General features: G+C 43.0%; 1 protein-coding gene across 1 annotated transcript; it reads left to right on the top strand.

Annotated features, from left to right (window-relative positions):
- Nucleotides 1-254: 254 nt before the first annotated feature.
- LOC117776430 (G-protein coupled receptor family C group 6 member A-like) lies at nucleotides 255-10376 on the top strand. Its single transcript, XM_034610334.1, has 9 exons — nucleotides 255-501; nucleotides 2952-3246; nucleotides 3810-4613; nucleotides 5163-5375; nucleotides 5603-5726; nucleotides 6602-7611; nucleotides 9862-9945; nucleotides 10037-10210; nucleotides 10299-10376. The coding sequence occupies exons 1-9, from the start codon at nucleotides 299-301 to the stop codon at nucleotides 10374-10376; spliced, it is 2985 nt and encodes a 994-aa protein (XP_034466225.1). The 5' UTR covers nucleotides 255-298.
- Nucleotides 10377-11259: the final 883 nt, after the last annotated feature.

Raw genomic sequence — 11259 nt, forward strand, 5'->3', positions numbered from 1 at the left:
TTAAGTATTAACTGTTCATCACCCTCAACAGTAATTTTAATGATGGATTAATTTGTGGGTGGCAAAATGCGGAGGCACAAGAGCAGATATGATGAAAGCTGCAGAACAATGACTCCCGCACTGTCAGTCATGAAGTGGGCAGGGCTGCAGGGGAGAATGTGAGAAGAGAAACGTGTGAATGAGGAAGCAAGAGAGAGTTTTCTTTTAGCCTTGGGAAGATACTTAAAAAGGAGAGTATCATTCTGCCAGAGGTGAAAAACCAGCGAGAGCTCAGACAGCAAACACAGAGGATAGTGATATGGCCTGGGTTGTTCTTGTAATCTACTTTCATATCACAGTTTTCCTTTTTATTATGGATACAGGACATGCCACTGAAAATTATACCAGGATGATGGAAGCTACAGCTGCAGGAGATATCATCATCGCAGGAATCTTTCCCATTCATGAGGATGTACACAAAAAACACAACTCTTTCATACCACAACCACAGCCATGTATCAGGTGAGATCATCCAGTATATTTAAATATTGATAATAATATTGATAGCACTTAAATGTAAAGTATTATCAGAAACAGCAACACAGTTACAATATACTGTACCAAACTTTGGGGTTAGGGTTAAATCTATATTTTTGTTAATTAACAATTGGCATAGTACTTGCGAGCTGTTGCTCTCATATAAATGTGATGGAATAAAAAGTAATATTTCCCTCTAAAATGTCAAGAAAAAATAGAAAGAAGAAAATGCATTATGAGATGGTAACACTCAACTGAAGTACGGCAACAAATACATATTAGGAAACGTACAAAGATTTTCTCACTGATACTTCAAGATGTGATTTTGTTCACTGAGACGAGTCAACCTTACCTCCTTATTGTGTGGGTTAGACTCATTTGATGAAGAACACACCCGCCAGAGACTGGGCGTTGGATAATTCAACCTTTGTCTCATATGTAGTGTAGTGTCACGGGTTGTCCCTAGGGTGGGGCAGTGCAAAAGAGAGCATAAAACAGGCACCATCAGACAGTATAAATGAAAAATAAAGGTTTATTGGTCCGTCCCACTGGCAGTTCCTTTAACTCAAAAATAAAAAATACAAAAAAGTCCATGAATAAACATAAAGTGTCCCGGAGGAGAAAGTGGTTTCTTCACCAAACAAAAGTAATCCAACCCTGTGTTGGGCCATGGTTCTTTGTGAAACCGCACTTCGGCCTACACGTTCAGTCAAAGCCTGTTCCTCCAAGACTCAGTCTCCCAGGGGCCAACAAAAACCAGAGCAAGGAACTCAGTCTCCCAGGGAGCATCAGAGGTGTGAAAACCCCCCCAGGGACACAGGTTTCAACTCCCATTGGTCACTCTGGACCCCATGACCTGTGAGGTCACCGGGCCAATATAATCCTTTTGCCCCTTTTTCTAAACTCCCTCAATGGAGAGAAGGCTGTCGAGCCTCGTCCTGCCTCTTCCTACAATCCTTCTACAGGAGGGAAGGCTGTGGAGCCTCTTCTCCAGCTCACATCTTCTCTTCCCATCCAACTCTTCGAGAGGAGCACAAAGGTGCAGCTTCCAGCTCATCTCACCAAGGAAACCTCCTCACCCTCCAAGCTCTACCAACGTCCTAGCAGCGACTCGATGTCCTGCTTGCAAACTTCAGCCAGCAACTGAGCTACACAGCTCAACCGAAACCAGCAAGACGACACAAAACTGCGAACTGCACAGCAACTTCCTTTTTCCCCTTTCCACGGACTGGTAACACAACTGGGCTTAATAATTATACTAGGCTAAGCAAGACTGTTTATTCGATTCTGTGTGATGTGTATAAGTTTGATTTGTGGTGTTGTGATATTTTGGGTACAAGTTATTGAGAAAGTAATGTTAGTCTGTTATGCTCTTCACAGTCTTTCGTTGCATCCAATCTAGTAACTTCCTCTAATTTGGCACACACACAGACACACGCATAACTCTTCACCTCATTATCTCTACAGGTCGTAAACATTCCAATAGGTGGGGGAAGGGTGTTATCTCTTTGGCCAGCGACCATCTTGAAAGCACGCTGACTCACACGGACACACACATATGTATACACACATACCTATCTTTGTTTAGCAATTAGACCGTTAGTAATTTGTGTTTTTATACTTTATTATATTCATAATAAATGTTTTTCTTTCACAAATGTTTTTTCATTAATGTTGCATAAGTGAATTTTGCCAACCTCTACACTGTCAAGAACTCCATATCCTTCAACTTAGCTAACTATCTATATGGTAATTTTGGTTATAGTTATTAATTTAATTGTTAATCAGAGTTCCAAATTTGTAGTTAGTACCTTTATGAGACTTTATTCAATAAATTGGCTATCTTTTCCCTTCCTTTGAAGGGTGGTGCCCCGAGGTAACTTTAATCAATTCAAGTTATTATTTAATATTAATAATAAAATATTTATATTTTATATTTTATTTTGATAACCAAATTTATTGAATGCCGAAAGGAACACCATTTTATGGTATCACGTTTAATGCATTATGGCACAACACCTGCAAGGTCCTCGGTAGCTGTTCCTCCATGTAGGCGTCCTCTCTCCTACTCCGGGCCCAACTCTCCTCTTGTGGTGCTCTCCCCTCTGCCCTTTATTCAGTTTCCCAGCCCTGCCTCAATTAGGGGCCTTAAGCACCTGCAGCTGGGTGCACGATGAGGCAGTCTGGGAGCTGTAGTCTCTAGCCCGGCGGCCATTTTGGGTTGTGGGCACTGATCCTGGGTGAGGATGCATCGCCCCTCCACAACCTGTCCCCTTGTGATGCCACAGTAGAGATTTTCAAGTATTTTTAGTTTTAGAATTATTTTTATTTGTCACACAGTTATTTGTTCTCTGTCTTCTTGTCCCTCACAGTCTCCATTCTATCACATACATCCTGTATTTATTATTGGAATAATAAATGTATTGTTTTCACAGGTTTGACGAAAGACGCCTGATTTTGGCTCTGGCTATGATCAATGCTATCGAGGTCATGAATAAGTCCCCTCTGCTCAAGGCTGTGAACGTCACTCTGGGTTACCTAATCGTGGACTCTTGCAGTGATCCCAGCACAGCTCTGAGGCTCACAGGAGACTTCATGCAGCGGGACAACTGCTACACAGAGAGCAACACCTCTGCCTGTGGACAGCCAGTCATGGCTGTTATAGGTGGCTCTTACTCTGAAATATCCATTGCCATCGCCAGGCAACTGACACTCCAGATGATTCCTCAAGTAAGCTGCTGACCCTCTGTGGCAACACTGACACACATATCGGTGACTGTTATAGAAAGCAGCAGAACAGGTTTGCAGTGGCAGCTGATAAACATCAGCAGCCGTACCTTTTATGATCAAAGTGAGGAGCCACAGATAAAGCTGCATCCTCTGTTGATGGAGATCTTGAAAATCCTCTGTAAACCAGACCATATAACTTCAGTTCGGCCTCCACAAAGACCTCCTCTTTCGTGGGCCCCTGTGTCCTCCGTAGGATGCAGCCCCTGAATTGAGACACATATGCATCTTAACCTTTTTGCTGTGAAAGTTAAAGGTGAAGCAGTTTTGTGCGTTACCAAACAAAACTATGACCAAGCAAAAAAGTTTGAAACTTACACATACGAACAGTCGCAAAGAGTTTATTAGAGGTTGTAAGTTGCAACTCAAGATCTGAATAGATACATATTAAATTACATTACACATCATTTATCTGACACTTTTATCCAAAGTGACTTCCAATAAGTGCATTCATTCAACCATGAGGTCACATCTTTAAAAATGATATCATCTGTTTTTTTCTCCAGATCAGCTATTCATCAACTGCTGTCATTCTGAGTGATAAGAGCCGCTTCCCTTCGTTTTTGAGGACTGTTCCTAATGATAAACATCAGACAGCTGCCATGGTCAGTCTGCTCCACACCTACGGCTGGAACTGGGTGGGAATAGTTATCACAGATGGAGATTATGGCCGATCAGCTCTGGAACACTTTGTGTCCCAGGCCTCTGAAAAGGGGATCTGTGTGGCTTTCAAATTGATTCTACCTCAGTCTGTGACCAGTCATGATGTCTACTCTGATATCGGAGACGCTGCCACAACCATCCTCAACAATCCCAAGGTGCAGGTCATTGTATCATTTGCCAAGTCAACTCACATGAGGTATCTTTTCCAGGAGCTGAAGCATAAGACACTGAGAGCAGGACAGAACTTGGAGTCAATGAGAAGAGTTTGGGTGGCCAGTGACAGCTGGTCCTCCAGCAACTCTGTGCAAGTAAACGCGACTCTGAGGGACATAGGATACGTTGTGGGCTTCACCTTCAAGAGTGGAGACCCGTCATCAATTAAGGACTACCTGAGCAGGCTGGAGGCAGCTGGACATGAATTTACAAGGAATAACCCCTTCATGAAGGAGTTCTATTTGCAGCTAAATGCCAGTAAAGGTTTTGAAGACACTAAGCTTATTTCAGAAGCTGTGAAAAATCTCAGGAAACACACTCATGCCTCCACTATCCTTAGTGTTGAGATGGCTGTCAGCGCCATTACTCAGACTGTGGCTTCTGTCTGCAGGAGCAGAGACTGCAAAACACCAGGCACAATGCAACCCTGGGAGGTAATTACACACATATGTGTGTGTGTGTGTGTGTGTGTGTGTGTGTGCTCTTGTGTTGCATTGCATTTACAGGGTCCACGTGGGTTAATTTTAGTCTGAGAATGAGGGTTTAGATCTGTAGGCAGTAAGGATTTGGGATCAAATAAAATTCCTATAAAGGATTTCTTTTTGGCTGCGGAGACAGATCCACACTAAATAGGATACCTAGATAAACTAACCAGAAATCCAGGGTTGAGACTTTTTACAAACTGTTCCCCCACTGAATTTGACTGAAGGCTGAATGCAAATGTATGCATTCAAGGTGTCCAGAAGGTATGTAGAAAAACAAGGCTGTGGAGGTACCCAGAGGTCTCTGGCTCCGCTGCTCTTCATCAACTTGGCAAGAGGCCTGAGTTGAGCTGAAGTGCAACAAGTGAGCAGCAGACCCCACAGCCAAAGGGATAGGAGATGGACTCTGCACAGGGCTATTTATCATTGTCACATCAAGCTAGTGCGGTTTAGACTTTTCCAAGGTACTGGGCTGATAATGAAATGTCTTCTATCCTGTAGCTGCTGAAACCTCTGTTTTTGCAAGAGTTTGAATTTATAGGAAAAACCTATAAGTTTGACGACAGCGGTGACATCAACCTGGGCTACGACCTGAAAATGTGGTGCTCAGATGGAGGAAATAATCATATCACTGAGGTTGTGGCTGAATACAACCTAAACACCAACAACTTCACTTACACCAATGTGAGCACCCAGCACCTCCAGCACCTGAAGGTAAGCCCTAATCCTGCTGCCCTTAGGAACGTGACACACATGCATTACTGCAAAATGTGTTAACTGAAAACATGCAGACCATTGAAGCTGAAAACACCATTTCAGTTTGTATCTCCAAAAAGTAGAATTCAGGAAAAATCAAATACATTTGATATAAGAAATATAATACAAAATAAGACAAGAATAATGAAATGAAGTGTTGAATGTAATCTCTCTGATTTCTGCAGGACATCATCTCCAAGTGCTCCAATAGCTGCGTCCCTGGAGAGTTCAAAAAAACAGCCGAAGGTCAACACACCTGTTGTTATGAGTGCATCAACTGTACTGCGAACTACTACTCGAATAAAACAGGTTTGTCACCCCTGCACACATCGGATTCACTGGACACATTTACTACATGTGCACAGTAAATAAAAGCTGTCATTAGGGGTGTGTGTGCTTACAAGTACAGAAACCCAGGTGTGATCACATCCAAGGAGCAAACAGGGAGGATATTAATTAACTTTATTTATATATCACTTTTTAAAAGAAAGATTTTAAAAAGTGCTTTAATAGCAAAGCAAGAAAAGTAAATGAAAACTTGAACACATGAAAGCAGTAATACACACTAGTGTGTCCGGTTTCTGTATACAGTACGTCCCTGTATAAATGAACTTGTGTCAGCATCATACTGCTTGACAACAAACGATGGAACAAGATGTCAGGTTAGTCCCGTAGCCATTAGAGAGTGTGACCTGCAGAGCAGAGACTTTCAGGAAGCAGGAACCATGATAGCTGAACTCAATTTAGACCCAGTTTCCTCTGGTTGCAAGGCAAGTAGAGCTCCTGAATAGACAAATCTCTCCACATAATCAGTTTTTCAATTAAGTAAACACAATGGAAAGGTTCTGTTCTTTACTTTTCAACAGGCACACTAGTTCACAATAATAGACTGAAAAAACAATACAAAATAAATTAAGTAAAACCTTGTCCCTTACAGAAATACTAAGAACCACAAAGTGTGAGCTGGTGTGACACTTGTTACTGTAGAAACTGATGTTCCTTCCAAGGCAGTCACGCTTCATGTGACGACAATTAACTGCCAACAACTTGATAAAGATCTGAATGCCTGGAAACTCCCTGCTTGGCAGCTTAATCACCAAGATGGGTGTGGGATTCTGTGGAGTCAGATAGGATCTTTTATTGTTTTAATCTGTACCTGTGCTTGTAATCCTCCATCCCTGCAGATATGGATCAGTGTCTGAGTTGTAACATAAGCAGAGAGTGGTCCGCAGAGGGCAGCTCCAGCTGCACCCCCAAAGTCGTGCTCTTCTTCTCCTGGCAGGACAGATTTGCTGTGGCGCTCCTGACCTTTTCTGCCCTGGGTATCCTCCTGGCTGTGATGGTGTCAGCTCTGTTTTTACATCAGCGCGACACTCCTGTAGTGAAGGCTGCCGGAGGGCCACTGAGCCAGGTCATCCTATACTCACTGGTCATCAGTTACATCAGCGCCGTGCTGTTTGTCGGTCGGCCCAACAGTTTCCAGTGTAAGGCTCGACAGGTGCTCTTCGGTATCAGCTTCACTCTGTGCGTCTCCTGCATCCTGGTCAAGACCCTGCAGATCCTGCTGGCCTTCCAGTTCAACCCTGCACTGCAGGAGGTTCTGCAGAGGCTCTTCAAGCCTTACGTCATGGCCAGCCTCTGTGTGGCCTTGCAGGTGATTACTTGTATCTGCTGGCTAGTCCTCAAGAGCCCATTTCATCAAATCGTCATGCAACCAACCACTTTGCTGGAGGAGTGTCACGAGGGCTCATATTTGGCCTTCGGGGTGATGTTGGGCTACATAGCTTTCCTAGCGTTTGTGTGTTTGATCTGTGCCTTCAAAGGCCGCAAACTTCCCCAGTTCTACAATGAGGCAAAGTTCATCACCTTCAGTATGCTGCTCTACCTTATCTCCTGGATGCTCTTTGTTCCTGTCTACGTTACCACCTCAGGAGTTTACCTTTCGGCTGTGGAGATGGTGGTCATTCTCATGTCCAACTACGGCATCCTCAGCTGCCATTTCTTACCAAAGTGCTACGTTATCATTTTCAAGAAGGAACAAAACACCACAAGTGCTTTCAGAAACAATGTGTATCAATATTCCAGCAAAACCTCTGAATCTATCTCCGTATCTGGGAGTTCAGTGTCAGAGAAACAGTCTATCGGTCAGGACTTCATCTGTGCTCTGCCACCCTCTCTACCTGCAGCTGGAGTCGTGACAAATGGAATAAGCTGCACAAGTTTACACAGAGGTCCAGCAACACAACACTTCCTCAGAAGAAGCAGCATATAACTGTCATTATTTAAAATGGGTTGTGAGGAGGGACGCAGCTATTTGACTTTTAAATTTTTCTGTCCCGATAGTGAAACTGATACCTGGGCTTTGGGTATGCGCCAATATACAATAATGATGTTTAATTAATCCCCTGTATACGTAGTTCTTCATGTGTAATGCAACATCAGGCGATAGGGTGAAATCGAGTAAATATTCCAATATCTGTTTTTCACATCAGACCAACAAATTATACCTTTCTGTAATGCTTAAGATGTTTTCTAACCACATCAGAAGAAATAATGGAGATATCATACTCAGAGGAAGACATGGGACACATGGTGTTGAAAAGTAAAATTCTGCCGGAATTTGATCATCTGGGAGGTGTCTCTTTGTAATGGGACACTTGTAATAGGCTTTTATCACCTTGCTTTATGCTTGTCAAGCTCAATATTACCTATTTTTAAAAAGCATTATTAAAAAAAGGAAAAGAAAAGAAATAAATAAATGTATATTATTATAACATGTAAACATCATTTTCATAAAGAACCCTAGCCTAAATAAAGAAATTATAATATGTATTTAAATCATTCTATTAAAGGTGTATCACATTTTTATAAAATAAAATAAAATTCAATCAACAGCAAGTAACAATAACAGATTATTCTTCAGTAATTTGTCATTCCATTTGGGCGACTCAGGGAACAGACAGTCCTTGCAGGTGAGAGACTCATCATCATCGATCACCCCATTGTCTTCTCCACATGTTTGGTGAGACCAGTGGCTGCAAAACACAGGACAGACTCTTTTTGGATCATCTCTGTTTTAGAGAGCTGACTGATTATGTGCTAGTTTGCTAACCAGACGATCAGTTTAAACAGACCGGGACAAACTGTATTTACCATTAACTCCAGTCTGACAACTGCAGAAGTTACGTAGCGTAACTTCTGTAGTTTATCTTTTTTTTTACTCCAGGAAGACCCTAAATGCACATTACACCTTTTAAAAAATTAAGTGACTGTCCCAGATTACCCAAAGCATGCTGTCCCACATAATCAATCATGTTTGATAAAGTGGGACAACTACAAAATGTTTGAAAAAAACAATCAAACAATATTTCATAACAATCAGGAACATTGTCTTATTTATGACTGATTTATATCCTTAACATTAACCATGGTCTTAAGTTTTATTCAGTACGAATTAAGTAAATTAAGTAAATAAATAGAGTTCGTACATAATTCTTTAAGTGTCAATATTTGTTTCCAGTTGAAGGCTCATCATGTTAATTTGGGGCTCTAAACAGATCATTTGTAAATCACCATCTCTGTATCTAATTTATGACTGCTTCTGCTACAAGGTAATGCTAAACTGGTGACTTGGTCAATGCAGTGGTGGAATAAAATAGACTGTGTTTAACAACGAAGGACGGAGAATGTGAATAACAAAGACCGGCACAGAGGATATAACTTGTTTTTCTGCTGTTGTCAGGGTTTTGTATTTGTCAATGTTTAGTTTCCACCGTTTCCAAAGTGTTTTCAGTTTATTAGTACCTCGTGTTTCATGTATATTCTTGTGCTTATGTTTGTATGTGTTTCTGTGTCTCTGGTTTTCCCACTCCATGTTCTGTTTCCTGTTTTATTTTGTAGTCTCTGTTCATAGTGTGTTTTTTCTCTTCACTTCCTGTTTTATTTTGTTGTCTGGGTTCTTGTGTCTTGTGTCTAGCTTTACTTCCTGTCTGTGATTGTCTGCACCAGTCCTCATGTGTTACACCTGTGCCCAATTGCCCCTGCCTTCCCTGTGTGTGTATTTAAGCCTCTGTGCTTCCCGTTGTCCTTGTCGGATCGTTGTCGTATGTCAGTTGTGTTCTCTGGTCTGTCGTCTGTTAGTTGTGATCTCCTGTCCTGGTATCCTGTCCTGATCTCCGGTGTTTTTCGTATCCTGTGTCTCCTGGGCCTCTGCACCTCTGCATCTCCTGTGTAAGCCTCCTGTGTGTTCTCACGTGTGCTTTTGTTGTTTTGTCTGTTAAAGACTCGTTTTTTTGCATTAAACTACACTTTTTGTTAATACTCTGCGTCTGGGTCCTACTGCCTCACACACCCTGACAGAACGATCCGACCAAAAAACATGGACCCAGCAGAGATGGATTTTTTTTACGAAAAAATTTTGTATTATGATTTCTTGGTGGACAAGCTGTATTCAGCGGGCACCCGGTACCAAGCAGAGACTCGGGAAGAGATCTCTGTTTTTGAGGCATGGCTGAAGGACCAACCTTTGGTGAGCCATTTCGTCCCACAGCTTGTGGCGATACGGCACAGGCTACAGGAATTCCTCAACCCTCCAGCCCCATCCTCAAACCCGTACGCAGGAAGCCGCCTGGCTCTTGGAGGACCCCGCAGCCTCCAGAAAGTTTCCGCTGTGGGTGGCAGACGTCGGAGTAAAAACCACTCACCTCTACAGCCTGCTCTCAGCCACCAGCCTCCAGCCCCATCCTCAAACCCGTACGCGGGAAGCCGCCAGGCTCTTGGGGGACCCCGCTGTGGTATTGTTCAATGTTACTCACAACAGTTGATTGACATGTAGGTTTAGCCAATAGGAAGCCCCTGTGTTGGTATGTTGTGGACCAATAGGATGAGGCTGTGAATGTGGGGAGCGGGGTCAGACACGGAGGCAAACCCGACATGGTGTCAGAAGTGCTGTGTAGCTAAAGCAGGACATGTAAAAGGTCTACTACTGTAGGGGCGTAGGTAAAAGTTCGGAAGAAGTGTTCGGTGAAGTTAGATGAGTGATAACGAGCAGGACCGGGAAGCAGCTAACCTTAGCATGGCGGCTAACGCTCCCAGCGCTACGTTTAACATCCAGCCGCCGGAGCCCTTTGACTTTTCCAAGCCGAACGACTGGACAAAATGGATTCGGAGATTTGAGAGATTCCGTCAGGCAAGCAACCTGTCTGCAAGCTCCGAAGACAACCAGGTTAACACCTTGATATACTGCATGGGAGACGAAGCAGATGACGTCTTGAGAGGCTTAAAACTAAGTGCTGCAGACCAGCATGAATACACAAATGTGAGAGACGGATTTGAGTCTTTCTTCATTGTTAGAAAGAACATTGTATATGAGCGCGCACGTTTTAACATGCGCAAACAGGAGGCAAATGAAACAGTTGACGTTTTTGTAACTGCCCTACATGCATTAGCAGAGCACTGCAACTATGGGACATTGCATGACTAGCTAATCAGAGATAGGATAGTAGTGGGACTGGCTGATGCAAGGCTCTCCAAACGCATGCAAATGGAGAAGGATTTAAACCTGGAAAAAGGAGATAAAAAAGCAACAGTACACACTGAGGAGTGATGCCAGTAGTGTAGTGCAGATGGATGCCGCAACTGTGGACAGAGTGTTTGAAGGCAGAAAGCAAAGAGAAAAGCCCAAGTTCAACAAATACAAAAGTGATGGAGCAAAGCCACACTTCAGCAGCCAAAGTAGAAATCCACATAGCTCCCAGTGCTAGAAATGTGGTGGCCCACCCCATCCTAGACATGAGTGCCCTGCCAATGATGCAAAGTGTCATTCATGTGGAAAAAAAGGTCA

This window comes from Hippoglossus hippoglossus, chromosome 16 (genome assembly GCF_009819705.1).
Source record: "Hippoglossus hippoglossus isolate fHipHip1 chromosome 16, fHipHip1.pri, whole genome shotgun sequence".
In the NCBI taxonomy this organism is placed as follows: Eukaryota; Metazoa; Chordata; class Actinopteri; order Pleuronectiformes; family Pleuronectidae; genus Hippoglossus; species Hippoglossus hippoglossus.

Coding starts and splice junctions, on each gene's coding strand:
- LOC117776430 (XM_034610334.1), top strand. CDS start 299: ATGGCCTGGGTTGTTCTTGTAATCTACTTTCATATCACAGTTTTCCTT. Junction 502..2,951: donor CAACCACAGCCATGTATCAG/GTGAGATCATCC, acceptor TTGTTTTCACAG/GTTTGACGAAAGACGCCTGA. Junction 7,612..9,861: donor CTCTACCTGCAGCTGGAGTC/GTGACAAATGGA, acceptor TTGGTGGACAAG/CTGTATTCAGCGGGCACCCG.